This window comes from Desmodus rotundus, chromosome 11 (genome assembly GCF_022682495.2).
Source record: "Desmodus rotundus isolate HL8 chromosome 11, HLdesRot8A.1, whole genome shotgun sequence".
In the NCBI taxonomy this organism is placed as follows: domain Eukaryota; kingdom Metazoa; phylum Chordata; class Mammalia; order Chiroptera; family Phyllostomidae; genus Desmodus; species Desmodus rotundus.
Window position 1 is genome coordinate 68,168,188 of NC_071397.1, and position 15,993 is coordinate 68,184,180.

Below are 15,993 nucleotides of genomic sequence, written 5' to 3' on the forward strand. Positions count from 1 at the left end.
ACTTATAATGGTAAAATCAGGAAACAAACCTAAAAATCTAACACTTAGAAAGTAGTTAATCAAATTGAGCCAATATTCTTGATGGACCATTACATTTAAAGTTATATTTATGGAGACTATAAAATAATGTGGAAAAATCTTATAGTAGTGACAATTGAAGAATATAAAGTTGCGTGTGTTTACAACCTGATAAAATAAAACTAGACACAGTGTCAAATAGTTGTATATTACAGATAAAGCCAAAATTGCTGGGAAACTTTACAAATACTGTGGAAAAGAAGGGAAAGAGAAACATAGTGTACAGTGTAATTTCAAGGCGTGATCAAAGCAGAGAGGGTCCGGTGGCCACGAGCAGAGGACTGAAGAGAGCTCATAGCTATGCTGAGTAACAAAACCATTAGCTGTCATTGATGGCACATGAGAGGTAAGGATTTTGCAGGCATTTTGTTTCAAGTGACAAAATATGAATTTACCTTTTTAGCAACACAGGAATAAAAAAATGTTCAATAAGTATTTCTCTTTGTTGTTTCAAAGACTAGGCAGAGAAAAGAAACTGGGAAAATGTTTGATTTTGGATTTTTTCCCCTCGTCATTCTTCCAGATTTCTTTTAATTGAGCATTACTTTGCGATTTGAAAATTCTAAAAATTAAAAAGATAATTTTATTACTAGGCAAGAGAAATAAATAATAAAGTTTGTCGAAAATCAGAATATTCACAGAAAAGAAATCTCTTATCACTCCTTATCTCTGATAGTAAAAGAAAATAAGCCAGAGGGAAAGCAATCAGAAGAGAAAACCAAAAAAGTCTTTTGGGAAAACCAGACAAAAATCCCTACTCCGGAAATAGAATAAACTGGATATTACATTAAAGAAACTTTTGGCTTCAAAATGAAAACGTAGCAAAGAGAGGTAAGGGTTGAAGAGGAGGTCAGAGAGCTTTTACATATTAGAAAGGACTCCTTTAGAGCAAGCTCCTGTGGTCGATCAGCATGGGGAGTCTTAGGTCTTCTACTTGGGAGGACAGAGCTTTTCTATATTATCTTTTGCTTAAAATGCTTTTAAATCCCGTAGCAGGGACAACTAAGGCAAGACAGAAAGCCACCACAAAGGAGTGCCCAGGAGCAGGGAAGTTCTCCCTCTCCTGTCTGACTTTACAACCAACAAGTTCCTCTGAAGAAACGAGAGGCATTTTCTTTTATTATTAAAAATAGATGAAGACCCATTTTGATGTTTAATTTTCATTTGCGTCAACAATGGTTTTGATTAACAGAATATTTTCCAAATACAATATTTGGAAATCAAGCGGATCCAGAGGTGGATATACTGAACATGTTATCTGTAGCTCCAAACATCTCTCCATTGCACCCCATTGTTTCACCTAGCAATAAAATGTTACCGGAACAATATCAAACCGAAACCTGCCAATTTTCCCATCCTAGTTAATGTGAGAAGCAAACACCTGCCTGTTGCAGTCCTGCAAAAATGGTTTTAATATAGGGTCACAGAAAATTCAAAGGTTTTATAACCCCCTATAAAACAGCCCTTTGTCTTTTCCCACTAATTCCCTCATGTCACATTTAACAAAACAAGGAAACTACAGATAATAGAGGTGTTTGCAGATTAGCCTTCCAAGCCATAAATAACATAAGGTTTTGCTCACCTACAAATATTAAGGCAGCTTATCAATGTTTAAACCCCTTCCTCTTTGTAATGGTCGCTAACATTTTAACCCAGGCAAATTGAAAATTTTTCTTTCCTGTCTCCCTACATTGACAGAGTACACATTCATGAGATTCTATCATCAGATTTCATGGTATAAAGAGCGAGGCATCACCTAAACACTCGCCTGCTTTCCAAGAGGCCCTGTTTTGGAAGATGCATCTGCTTTATGCACTCCTTGTTTTGCTCTCTTTTAGCGATGGCTTGGATCCCAACTGTCCCGCAAGATGCAGCTGTGACTCTGTGCTGTCGGTGCAGTGCTACAGGCTGACGGAGGCACCGTCAGGCATCCCCTCCACCACCAAGCAGCTGTACATCAGCCACAGCAAAATTCAGCATCTTCAGGTAACTGCTCTTTTTACACTGAAGTTGGTGCAATTTATTTTGTACGGCAGGGTAAAGGGTGAGTGTGGGATTGTTCACTTAATTTAAATAATCAGAACTTAAAAGTTAAAATGCAAAACTTGAAGGTTAACACTTAAAAACAAACAAACAAAAAGAGTAAAAACGTATCAAGTTTGGGTAGTTACACTAGTTACCAGCTTGCTCTGTACTACTGAGATGGGCATATGCCTCTGGATATTTCCAGGGAAGCAGTCAAAAAAAAAATTTTAAACCCAGAATCGATAGTTAGTGATATTTTATTTTAGTTTTTATTCAAATTTTTTTCTAATTATGTTGTTGTAAAAGTACAGAACTGGCTCTTTCTTAACAAAAAGAATTTGGGAGCATATGGCCATTTTATATCCCCAGGATTAAGAGTAAGTCCTTTTGGGGGAAACATAGTTTTCTTTATGCTATAGAAAGCAGGCGATACTAAGAGCATTATAAGACTATCAAGGTGAACCCAGCATATGAGAATCATTCTTACAAACCTTACATCCAACCAATCATTAGCATCTTTGAGAAACCTGCACCCGTTTTTGGTTTGCCATGTCTCTGCAATTCCCATTCTATGAGCTTTCAGTTATGACTGCTACTTTGATGTGTACCTATTCAAAGTCACCTTTGGTTTTGGCCGTTAGTGTTTGAAAGGGATCAAGAGACCAGGATTCTCTCCCTAAATTGGCTCCCTCCCTAGAGAGACAACTGTCTCAGCAGGCAGTTAAAAGTCTCTGGGCCTCACTTTTTACCTTTATGAAGTGAGCATACTAGATTAGATGGGTGATCCCAGGTCCTTCTAGATGGAAACTTCTGTGGCTCTCTGACTGTGCCTTTACTGCTCACTGCTCCTCCCCCACAATCCAAATCCTAAGACAAGGAAAGGCCTCTCTGTGAACCAGGGGCAGAGTCAGCAGGTGAACATACTTTCTCTTCAAATAGAACCCCCTCCTTTCATTTCTTAAGAAATGTTCACGTAGGCGCACAGAAACACGGAGGGCTTAGACCCTGTGTGGTATTTATGTCAAGCCTCACTAAGCACGACTGCCCAGTCGTCATCTGTGCACTTTCCTCTGCTAAGCCAGTGGTGCCTAACGCCAGAGAGCAGGTCTGACCTGGTCAGCTCGCAGCATCCAAGCAAGACAGCTGGTTAAAGGGCCAGATGCTTAAATATTTGTTCTGAGGACTTGAGATGCAGAGAGCTAAAGGGTCAACTAGGCCTGGTAATGATCCTCCACTGCTGCTTTGAAGCCAATAAGATGAAATTATACCTCTCCTCAAATTCAACTTTTGAATCAATCCATTTGTCACTGGTTTCAGTTCATTGAACAGCAATATTGCGGCTTCACTGACTTTAGCCCAATTAACTGTCTCTTGGAAGGGCAGTTCCCAGGAGAAATGTTGGTGAAACACAGAATTGTTTTGTGAAGGACATAAAAGGCTCTGAGCAATAATATTTCCCTTTATTCTGTTGAAAACACTTAGGTTTTGAATGACCATATTTCACTTGTGTTTGGTGAATACAATGTATATTCAGTTTATTGGTTTGAATTACACAACAGGATGCCTATATTCAAAGAAAAAATACCTTAAAATGGATCTTCAGATTAGTTGCAATAGAAATTATATATACACATATAAATACATGCACACATATCACGCATTTATATGCATGTGTACACATATATACACGAGTGTATATATACAACACACACACATGTGTGACATATATATCACAATTTAAAATATTTCTATTACTTGTTTATATAATTCAATCATGTTTGAGACTGGGAATAAAAGATGAAAAAGTCAAGTTCCTGCCCCCAAGAAAAGAGGGATTTGTGCTCGCTTCGGCAGCACAAATACTAAAGTTGGAACGATACAGAGCAGATTAGCGTGGCGCCTGCACAAGGGGGACACGCAAATTCATGAAACATTCCATATTTTTAAAAAAAGAAAAAGAAAAGAAGGATTTTATTTATCTGCTCACCCGTAACAATCCCTCCGTCTTTGAGGGTGCACGCCATCAGGCTATAAACCTCTGGGTTCTGCTGTGCGTCCTACACTGTGCTGCCGGCCCCTCCCTCCTGTCTGGTCTTCCTCAGCACCTTCAGCCCTGCACTGCTGGGTGCCTTCAGTGTCCAATATCCTACTTTCACCCTTCCTTGAACTCATAAAAAATATCTGTCTGCATTTTTACTTGACCACGGCCATCTGCTGTCTTAGTTATATCACAATCCTGTTTACGCCCGAAACTTTACTCAGCAATCTTGAATTCCCATACCCACTCTCTGGCCCTTATCCCCTTTCCATTCAGCTCTCATACCCTGCACTTACCTTTCCACCTCATGGAGAATCCTAACCCTAGATCTACCCATGTTTCTCAGATAACCAGTTTACTATATTTCTTATCTTTTTTAAATACCCCTTTCCTTTTTGCATCCCACAATGAATTATTTCAACAGCAATCCAGCAAAGCCTCAGTCTTAAATTAGGATGACCATTTTCCTTTGTTTCTCCTGTACTTGAACACCTGAGTGCTGCTGGAGGGGATCATTCAACCTCTCTGCATGTGTGTGTGTGTGTGTGTATTCAAGGTCTCTAACTTCATCTGGGTCTTCAATGTCATCCATCTATTCTTTCAATTCTCTGTCTGTTTCTCCCTATATTCCTTCAACATCTTCCAAGACTTCAGTATGGTTTTGGATTCTCAATCCCTGCCCTCCTCATTCTCACCTCTCATTCTGACCTCCCATTTTATTGACAAATCATGACAAAATGAAGGCCAGCTGTCTTGATCTCCCTCAGTTCCTGCTGACCGTACACTAACTTGTCACCATCCAATTCTGCAAACTCTTTCCTCTGGAGAGGAGGTGTCCCTCCCCGTCAAAGCCACCTCGCTCTCCTGCCCTCGAGTCCATCTTTCCCACCTCTCCCAAAGCTGGCTCCATCACTCTCCCCACTCCCATATCTTCGGTTGCTCTTTCTTTACTAGCTCCCTGTCCCAGCCTAGAAATATGCTCCTTTCATTACAATAAGAATAAAAATTAAAACCTTTTCATTTCATGTCTCCTCTTGCAACTATCTTTATTTGCTGAACTGTGACAGGGCAGTCTGTACTTATGTCCCCACTTCTTCATCTTCTACTTATCCTTCAGTTCACCTCTGATTGGTTCCTTCCTACTCCACATTACTGAAACTGTTCTCTCTCAGACGTTGGCTCACTCCTATTTCTCGAAATTCTCATTTTCTTGCCTTCCATGACTCTACTCTTTTCAGTCACCGTTATTTCTCCCTGATATTTTTTCTGCCATTTTTACAGGTTTCTTTTCCTCCACTGCCCTTTAGTCTGTGGCCTTTCCAGGGAGCCTCAATCCTCAGCCATCCCTTTTCTTACTATGCACACCCTCCTTAGATGACTTCACTTTGTGTGAGTGGTCATGGTTCGCGTAACTGAGTTTCTGTCGTAACTTTCCTCCATGTTTGAGACTTGTCCAGCTGCCTACTAGACCTCTGATTAAAATAACGGCCTCGAGGTTTATCTGTGTTGTAGCATATGTCGGAATTTCCTTCCTTTAAAGGCTGAATAATATTTATGTATAACCGATATTGTATGTACCACTTTTTGTTTAGCCATTCATCAGTTGATGGACATTTGGGTTCTTTCCTATTTTCAGCTATTATCTAATGCTGCTATGAACATGCATGTCCATGTTTGTGGGTGGACATATGTTTTCATTTCTCTTGGGTTTATACCTAGGAATGAAATTTCTGGGTAATATCATTCAGTAAGTCTATGTTTAACATTTTAAGAAACTGCATCATTTCACCTTCCCACAGCAATGTAGAACAGTTTCAGTTTCTCCCCATCTTTGCTGACATTTGTTGCCTTTCTTTACCTTTCTTTTTTGTTTGTTTTTTAGATTGTAGCCATGCTAGTGAGTGTCGGGTAGTATCTCGTCATGTTTTGACCTTTATATGATTAATGGATAATGATGTTGAGCATCTTTTCATGTGCTTATTGGCCATTGGTAAATATTTTTTGGAGAAGTACCTATATGAATCCTTTGCTCATTTTTAATTGGGTTATTTGTCTTTTTACTACTGAGTTGTAACAGTTCTTTATATATGCTAAATACATCTATCAAATACAGTATTTGTGAAAAATTTCACCCATTCTGTGGGTTGTTATTTCATTTTCTTGATGATGTCCTTTGAAGCACAAAAGATTCCAATTCTTATTAAGTCCAGTTTATCTACTTTTTTTCTTGTTCACTTTTGCTTTTGGCGTCATATCTAGAATAGCTTTTACCAAACCCCAGGTCACAAAAATTTATGCCCATATTTTCTTCCGAGAGTTTTATATTTTTAGCTTTTACATTTAGAGGCCAAATAGGAATGTCTTTATGATGGCGGTCGATGAAAATTATTGCACTTTACATCTTCTGTGGAAGACGTTACTTAAAATTCCTCCTGGGTAAGAAATACATAAATAGGGTTTATCACTGAGTGAGGGAATTACGGAAAATCTCTATACTCTACCCATACTTTCTAGAATTTTTAAATAGTCTACAAGGAACAAGTGTTGCTTTGATGATCAAAAAACAAATTCCAGCACTGTTTCAAAAATTTCTTGCTGGCTTGGTTCACACATGTCTGAGGCAGACACGGTGGAGGTGGACGTGTGGCAGTTTTGCATGTACACTGGGCCTATGAGAAGCCCAAGAAAGGCACGTGGCCCTCTAATGCTTGGAGCAAAGCCAGCCCAGAATTTAAACCAGAGACAAAGCCTTTTACAGGGAAGCCAGCAGGAGGTGCCTTTCTGCTCTACTTCATTCTACTTGCCTTGCTTATTTTTTTAAAACTTTGCACATACTTTATTGTAACTTTTCTCTTCATGTATACTGAGATGACTAAACTGTAAAACTGGGATGGCAGGAATTACACTTAGCAAAGATTCCTGTGCCTGATTGTTAACATCAAGCCACACAGGCCTTGCTTTCTAAGCAACATTGGAGAAACTACCTGCAGTGCCGCGTTTCGCTCTACGGCAAAGGCACCTCTCTCCGTACCTCCTGGCACAGCCGTGCTTGGGTCAGGGAAGTGGGAGGACAGGTGCGGCAGAGTTATTTCTTTCCCCTTGTCAGCTCTGCAAACCCACTGAAAAGGTGAAAATCAGTGGGTATCTGCCTCACTGGTTGTGCCACCAGAACTGTATATCCTTGAACTAAATGCATGTTATAGCGATAAGGTTAAAGCTATATTTGCTTGGGGTAAGATAAATTTGGTTTGAAAGCCCAACTTTTCCACTTGCTAGCTAGACATACCTGAACAGGTTATTTCACCTCCTTGAGCTTTCGTTTCCCTCTCTGAGAAGAGAATGATCATGCTTACACATAGGGCTTTGCAAAGATAAACAGAGTAAATAGTTAAATAATGGTAGCCACTTAATTCATAATCAAAAGTAATATGCATTGACTCTGACAAAAAGAAAAAGGTTCTTTATGCTTAATAAAAGAACACAACTGTCCACTGGGTTCGGTTCAGGACGTGGACTGTATCACCTGGTTAAACCTGGCCATATACTTACAAAGAGGAATCAAGACAAACTGACAGACTGCAGCCCCGATGCCTCGCTGCTCTGGCAGCAATGTTTCAGGGTCAGGGGTCACTCAGAAGTGGAAGTACTAGTAACATCAAGTTCGTCTTTTGGGAGATCAACAGTCCAAGAAGTGAAGATCTGTGTCTAGTCATTTCTGACTTTATATGAAAGAAAAGCTTCAAAAAGAGTCCTTCAGAATGGAAAGCAGATTAAAGAATGCTTTGGGGAAGGTCACTTAATTTTTTTTTGGCCTGAAATTCTTCTCATATCTCTCTCCCTCTCTCTCTCTCTTGTAAAATAAACTTTATTTCTTTTTAAATTTATTTTTATTGTGTTTCCCCATTACCATTTATCCCCCTTATAGCCCTCCCCCACCCCTGCAAGCACCATACCCTTGTCCACACATGAGTCCTTTTCTTTTTTGCTCAAACCCTCCACTCCCTAACAGCCCTCCACCCCAGCCCATAGCTGTCATCCTGCTCTCTCTCTATGAGCCTGTCTCAGTTTTGCCTGTTAGTCCAGTGTGTTCACTAGATCTACATATGAGTGAAATCATATGGTATTTGTCTTTCTCTGACCAGCTTATTTCAGTTAGCATAATGTTCTCCAGGCCCATCCGTACTGTCACAAATGGTAAAATTTTCTTCTTTTTTATGGCTGAGCAGTATTCTATTGTGTAAATGTCCCATAGTTGTTATATCCACTTATCTACTGATGAGCACTTGGGCTGCTCCCATATATTGGCAATTGTAAATAACTGTAATGAACATAGGGGTGCTTATGTTCTTTTGAATTAGTATTTTGGATTTCTGGTGCAGCCACTGTGGAAAGCACTAAGGAGTCACCTCAAAAAATTAAAAATGAAATTGCCTTATGATCCAGGTATTCCACTTCTGGGAATTTATCTGAATTCTTCATCTTTTACATGGAAGATTTGGACTAGATAATCTATAAGATTTCTGCTTCTCTAAAACTCCATGGTTTGTGTTCAGATCTCGTTGTCCACACACGAGTCCTTTCTCAACAGGAGTTGTTTTCTGAAAACAGGTGTAGACCAGATGCAACAGAAAATGCATTAGAAAATGGTGAGCTGAGGAAGACAGGTCTTTGGAGCCCACAGAGCTTGTTGAAATTCTCAGCTCTTTTACTCACTAACGTTTTAGTTTCCTCATATAAAAGCCAGCGTTGATAATAGCAAACTTGCAGGGTTATTAGGAGAATTAATAGTAACATTAAAAAAAGCACTTCAGACTTGCAGATATTCAACAAATACAAGAACAAATTTGCTATTACTATTGAGATTAGGACTACTCAATACAACCAGTTAAACTGTAAAAAAAAAAAAAATCAAATGTTAGCAGCAAAATGTTAGCTGCCTCACACCAAAGGCAGCTGTGAAAACTATTAAGATTAAAAACATCTGTTCATGGAAATTTTAACATGAGATTCTTCTAATAGAATATCGTATGAGGAAATGCTTGAACATAATTCACATCACATGTCCTCCCAGAATTTAAGTACCTATAATAGATCTGAGATGCAAAATGAACCCACTCTGAAGATATTAATTGTGCATTGGTATTATAAAAGGACTCCACTACATAATGAAATCAAACATTCAGAAACTGTAGGTAAGTCAGTCATGTAAAATTTGCATTGAAAGTTCCATCTTAACTGAATTCTAAAGCAGGCTGAACATTTTGTGAAATTCATCAAGCTGTCTACAGGACAGCTTCCTGGAAGAAAACCTGGAACAATTCTTTCTACCTAAACCTGACCTTACTCAGAGAACCAAATACCGAGGATTCCATAATCCCACAGAAAAGATAGATGGCAAGGTAGGAAGTTGGTGGACTTGTAGAGAGAAAGAAGTACTTGAATATGCAAATCGTGGACAAAGTACATCAGAGTTTGTACTTCCTACAATAGGACAGGAGTAGCGTTAGGTCTGGGACACGCACACAGTGTACTTCTTGCTCTACAGAGATGGAGACACACGTGTCCTGTGTGTTTCTTCATGGACCTTATTTGTCGGTGGAGTGCAAACTGGGAGTGCAAACTGGGGGCAATGGGGGCAGAGAGCGGGAAGCTGGTTTCCCAAATATAATACAGTTGAAAACATTTCTTTGATAGGCCCATCCCCTTGTTGATAATATTTAGGACATTTAAAACTCTTACTTGGAATGCTTTAAAAAAATCAGAGGTAATTTATAATTTCAAAAATCCAAACAATGCAAGATGCAAATAGTTAGTGAAGATCCCATGTAATCTCACACCCTAGAGTGAATAGTTTGGTGAAAGATTGTTTTTATTTTTGGCTATTATAAGATGATGCAACAAAGAACATCGTATCCCATAAATCGTTAATGTGTAAGGACTTCTGCCTTGAAGTAAACCTGCTGGGTCAGGGAACGTACGGCGAAAGTTGGCCAGTCCTGCATTCTAACAACTGTGTGAAAGTGCATGAGATACTTTTGATGCCTTGCAGTATTAGCAATCATAAATAAAAATAGTCAGGCCCCGAGTTTCCATCCCTTTCCAAGAGATAATTTAAAATAGGTCCTGAAAGGAAATTCGAAGCATCAGAATTGAAAGCTAATACATGTTTTTTTTTCCTTACAATAATCTTAGTTTACTGTTTTTGTCTCCCCTACCTGCCCCTGCTATTTTTTGTTTGTTTGTTTGTTTGTTTTTGTAGCTATCTAACTTCACCAAGAAGTTGGCTCTAGAAGATTTTATTCTTCTGGCCAGTGGAACAGAATCGGTAGAAAATGATACTTTCAAAACTCTGAGTACCTTGAAGACCTTGGAACTCTGGAAGAATAAGCTCAGACGAGTCCCCGGGGCTCTCCCAGCCAGTCTTGAAGTGTTAAAACTAAATGATAATTCAATCTATGTCCTACACGGATCTGATTTTGAAGGACTGGAGAAATTAAAAACCCTTGAACTTAAAAACAACCTGATCTCTTCTCTCTCTCCCAGCATGCTCTCCTCCCTTGGCAGTCTGCAAAGTTTGATGTTGGATGGCAACAATATCGAGTCTGTAGCTGGACCACTGGCACTGCCCCACCTGAAACGTATGAGTATGGAGAATAATAAACTACATTTTATACCAGCTAGCTTCTTTACTTCTCTTCAGTCTTTGCAGTTCCTCAGTTTCAGTGGTAACTTTCTGACTAAAATTCCCATTAATCTGCCCAGATCCTTGCTCTCTTTAAAGATGGAGAGAAACCAGCTCAAAGTGGTAAGGTTTCGAGATATGAAACACTTGGAGAACCTATCGCATCTTTACCTGTCAGAAAACTCACTCTCTTCCATCGAAGGGGCACAGCTCCTTGCCAATTTAACCACTCTCGAACTGTCCCAAAACCAGCTCCAAATGTTGCCCCTCAGACTACCAGCAAGGCTACAAAAGCTTGATATTAGTAATAATCTGATTCAGAGAGTTACAGTGCAAGACTTCCAGGACCTCCGAGACTTGAAACATTTGTTTCTGGACAATAACTTTGTCAGCTTGTTCGAAGCCGGAGCCCTGCAGAGGTGCTCCCAGCTCTCCAACCTGGCGCTGGAGCAGAACCTGCTGCTGTCCATACCACTAAGGTAAGGGAGCGTTACGATTTATGATTCTACTATAAAAGTTCCGGAAGGACTGGGGCAGTTAGCACCACATACAGGCGAGAACTCTGGTTAGAGCAAACATAACTGACCTGACTAAGGCCATCCAAGGGTTTAGGGGGAGAAGTTTTAAACAAGGGTTTGGCATCTCCAGGCCGCAGGCTGAATACTGCACTAACTTACTTTGCCTATGTGTCTGTCTGTGAGTGTTTGAGCCCATTTGTGTTTTCCTTGCGCTCTGGTTCTGGTCGTGTCTTCAATCTCTCCTCTCTCTCTCTCTCTCTCTCTCTCTCTCTCTCTCCCCCCACCTCACATACACGTACACCTTCATACTCTAACATTTAATGTCGGTTTCCAAATATTTCTCCCTGTGTACCCAACCCACTGTACATGTTTCACTAAACCAGTCGTAATTTATAATTAATGTACATGTTTACATTAATTACTCTATTTGTTTTGTGTGTGTGTGTAATTTATTTATTTATATTGTTATTCAGTTACAGTTGTCTGCATTTTCTCCCCATCCCTCCACCCCACCCCAGCCAAACCCACCTCCCTCCCCCACCTCCACCCTCCCCCTTGATTTTGTCCATGTGTCCTTTATAGTAGCTCCTGTATACCCTTCTCCCCACTATCCCCTCCCCATCTACATTTTAAAGTAGATAGCTAAAAAAACAGTAGAAGAATACAGTACTATTATTTTCTATAAAATGATATTATGATGTTTATTATATGTGCCTCCCAGTGGATTCTTTTTCTTTTTAGCACTTTATAGAAAAAAAGCTTCTTGCCCTGCTTTTATTATTATCAAATTTCTCATAATATAACAGCTTCTGGCCTCTATAGAATCCCATGACACTCTATTTACTTATTTTCATTGTTAGTTACAATAATTTTTCTTACCAATGACAAAAGGAAAAACTATCTTTGTTATGTGCAAAAGTTAATTTTTTCTAGTTAAAAAATTGCTTTTTCTTATGATACACTGTGGTAACCATACCCAAAACAAAGCCTCAAAAAGTGATTTTTCCAACTGAAATCCATCCATACTTTAAAATATATATTGATGTTCAGACCTCACTTCAAATCAATTAAATCAGATATTCAGGGTTGGGACCCAGACATTGGTGTTTTTAAACAGTTCCGCAGACGCATTTAATGTGCAGCCCGGGTTGAGAACTCGTGGGCAAGGACAGTGGGGCAAGTAACCTGAAATGGGAATATACTTTTCCTGAAGCTTAAATTAAGCAACATAACTGTCTGCTCTGTCACAGAACTTGGCCAGCTATGAGAGCAAGTTCTTGTAGAGAGTGATCTTTAAATTCTCCATCACCACCGCACCCTCACTCCTTGCCTTTTCTTTGAATTGAAGTGGGAATGACTCAGAAAAGTTTCTCTGTGGTTTTCCCCCCAAGAAGAATTAAAACCACGATAAGATCCCTTCCTTATATTTAAATTAAAAATTTTTTATTTATAAGCTTTAAAAACACACACTCTTTTTTATTTGTATGCTTCTTATTTATACACGGTTACACTTTAAAATTCAGTTTTCTATAAATAACGGTAAACACATGCAACCTACTTCTATCACAAACTATTTCCACACGTTCCTTCTTCCGCCTACCATCTTCCTTCTACGTTTCACGAGAATAAGGGTTTATGGTTTTAGGTACACATATATTAAAGTATCCACCCCATTTGCCTCAATATGCTAATTGATAGAAAAATCATACCTGACACTTAATAACTGCTGGTAAAATCAGCAATGAATTTATATACATTTATTGTTTCTTACAGCAATCCTGTGAAGGAAGGGACATTGTTTTACTTCTATAAATTATTGATTCATGTCCCTTTCCAACTAAAATACTGGGAACTTAGTATTTTTTCTTACCAATTTATTTATGTGATTCCATTTGATAAGAAAAATATTGAGGGGTTTTATGATGAGGAACCAGAAAAACAGCAGAGAGTTATAAAATAAGGCTTATGAGGAAGGGTTAAAGACCAATGGCAAAGACTGAGGTTTGCACTTAAAATTACTTTTTAAAAATATTTTTTTCTAGCTTCAGAAGGGGCTGAACTGTAGAAAAGGCGGGTGTTGCTCAGTCTGAGTGTCTTTACAGATTGGTCATGACCTTCCCTCCATCCTGTGTCTGTGCTTCTGCAGGCTCCCCGGGACATTAGCCAGGCTGGACCTAAAAGGCAACGCCATCCAGGATATTGCCGAGAGGGAGCTCAAGGATCTAAAGCAGCTTCAGGTTCTAAACCTCAGGAACAACAAGATCTCTGCCCTAGACTTCAAAGCCTTGGAGGGGCTGCCTCGCCTCCGGCACCTGTATCTGGACGGAAATCCATGGAATTGCACCTGCAGCCTCCTAAGAGCCAGGGAGGTCCTGAAGGCCAAGGGAACGGACGTGAGGGGAGGACAATGCGCAGCCCCAGCTGAAAGACAAGGGGAGAGCTGGATGTCTTCCAAGAAGATCATGAGGCAATGTGAGCAACACCTACACCTGACCGAGAAAAGCAAAGAGGCCAAAAAGAAGTCAAAACCTGAGGAGCACTCCAGCATCAGAATCAACATAGATGATGATGATTATGATTATGAAATCGATTAAGTGTAGGCTTAGTTTACAGTTTAGAAAAAGGTTTTGTTTCTTATTTTTAAATAGGTTTCATTTTTAGAGCATTTTTAGGTCTGCAACAAAATTGAGAGGAAGGTACTGCGATCTCCCCCACATGCCCTGTTCCCCACACAGGCACAGCCCCCCCCCTTACAACAGCCCCCACCAGAGAGGCACATTTATTACAGTCAACGCGCCTGCACCGACACATCATGGTCTCCTAAAATCCACAGTTTACATTAGGGTTGGCGCTTAGTGTTGTACATTCTGTGGGCTTTGACAAATACGTAATGACAGGTGTCCGTCATTATGGGATCATGCAGAGTAGTTTTGCTGCCCTAAATATTCTCCGTGCTCCAGAAACGGTTTAATGCTCAATGTTGTAAGTAGAAATATACTACATATTTAGATATATGAAAGATTCTTTTTTGTAAGTCTTTTTCTTTATTAGAATGAAATGAGTGTTAAGATAAGGTGGGGGGAGGAAAGTAGAAAGGAACAATGGAAGGAAGATATAAGATTCCTCCCATGTTAAAAGTAATTTCTTTGTGTTTTATACTGAAACCTAAACAAATAACAACATCAAATAAAATTGCCATCTGGCCAACTTCCTGCAAATGGAGCAGTTCATTTTATCAAATTAAAAGGGATGATTTTGTATGTGAAGCTGGTATAAATGTATAGGTATGTAGACCTACACTACAGGCTTTCAGTTGCAAGCAATAAAAACCAAGTGTGACTGACTTAAGCAAGAAGTCAGCTTTCTGCTAATTCTTTGCAAAGGAGCTCACAAGTCTTCTCAAATCTCTGCTCGGCTGCATCTGCTCCTCCCTTACTCCAGAGGGAAGAGGTTCACGGATGTCCTGGTTTCAGCTGGGAAAGATACCGTCAATGCTGATGCTCAGAAAAATCTCCCTACTCCGAAGGAGTCGCCCGTCTCTCCATCAAGTGACTCTCTGGTTTCAAGGCTGTAGCCCAAAATTCTGGTTCCCTCAGTATAAAAGGGCGGTGGTGGAGGGAAAGGTAGGGAAGGCTGGAAGGGAGTCTGTTGATGTTTAACTCACGTCTTTTATATAGGTTGTATAGATTCCACTGGCCCTGAGAAACTGAATTTTTTTAAAAAGCTCTATTTTGCCAGGGGTCATGGCTCACTTACATCACTTATCATTTAGTTAATTAATAGTTTGCTCTTAGCTAATTTTGTTTAAATAGATATAGACACACCTGAAATAACTACCATCTTTACACGTCAACCAGGAACTCAGTATTTTTCCAGCATATAATTGTCTAGCGAATGTTAAAAATTAGATTCTTGCCAGATTATCAGTCTGAAACCTCGAGGAATGGCAAAGGGGCCCCCAAGCACAGTTTTGTGACAATAAGCTATGTGGACCTGGTGCCATACTAGTAATAGTAGAGGAGCACCTTAACATGTTGATTTAGGAACATTACCGGCACCGCCCCTGAGCCCTCGGACTGCCTTTATTCTAGTCGGTGTCTGTTTCTGACAGGGAAGAGCTGGTACGATGGATTTCCCTCCCTTTTTCTCTCTAAAGCAAGATATTGTTCTAATATTCTCTATAGGTTTTCACAAAGCACTGTTTCTAGGAACGCAGTGTAAAGGATTGGATTTAATAGTCATTATTCAACTTCCAAATAGTCGCTGACAATTGCCCTTCCAGTATTCTTATCCCAATCTATCTTGGTTTCCGAAAAATACTGAGTGTGTAGTGGCTTCTTCTCACCTGCTCTCTCCCCACAACACACCCCCACACTCTCCTGCCCAGTGTCGGGTCGTTGTCTTTCAGGCTCACGGTGCTCGCTTCTGCTTTATGGTTCATCATCGCTTTTTAAAGAAGAATCACAAATGCACTGAAAATAATACTGTCTGAATACACACAAAAAAATGTCCATGTGTTAAAGGAGAAGTCCCTCGTGATAATTATTCACTTGAAAACGTAATACAGTTCCAAGATGGGATCCACATGGTGAAGACTATGTACCCAGACTATTGATCCCACCAGATCACTTCCCCCAAATGTGGAATAAACT

General features: G+C 39.8%; 1 protein-coding gene and 1 non-coding gene across 2 annotated transcripts; both read left to right on the plus strand.

Annotated features, from left to right (window-relative positions):
- Positions 1 to 1,875: 1,875 nt before the first annotated feature.
- On the plus strand, positions 1,876 to 13,965 carry LOC112297250 (nephrocan). The gene is made up of 3 exons (XM_053913873.1): positions 1,876 to 2,064; positions 10,401 to 11,302; positions 13,488 to 13,965. Exons 1-3 carry the CDS (start codon positions 1,876 to 1,878, stop codon positions 13,933 to 13,935), a joined length of 1,539 nt encoding a protein of 512 aa, XP_053769848.1. The 3' UTR covers positions 13,936 to 13,965.
- Positions 3,942 to 4,048, plus strand: LOC112297462 (U6 spliceosomal RNA). Its single transcript, XR_002974034.1, has one exon. It is a non-coding gene; the product is annotated as a U6 spliceosomal RNA (small nuclear RNA).
- Positions 13,966 to 15,993: the final 2,028 nt, after the last annotated feature.

What these genes read in the sequence shown, in the direction of transcription:
- LOC112297250 (XM_053913873.1), top strand. Translation starts at nt 1,876, where the DNA reads ATGCATCTGCTTTATGCACTCCTTGTTTTGCTCTCTTTTAGCGATGGC. An exon ending in GCAAAATTCAGCATCTTCAG is followed by an intron (nt 2,065 to 10,400) that starts GTAACTGCTCTT and finishes TTGTTTTTGTAG; the next exon opens with CTATCTAACTTCACCAAGAA. An exon ending in CTGCTGTCCATACCACTAAG is followed by an intron (nt 11,303 to 13,487) that starts GTAAGGGAGCGT and finishes GTGCTTCTGCAG; the next exon opens with GCTCCCCGGGACATTAGCCA.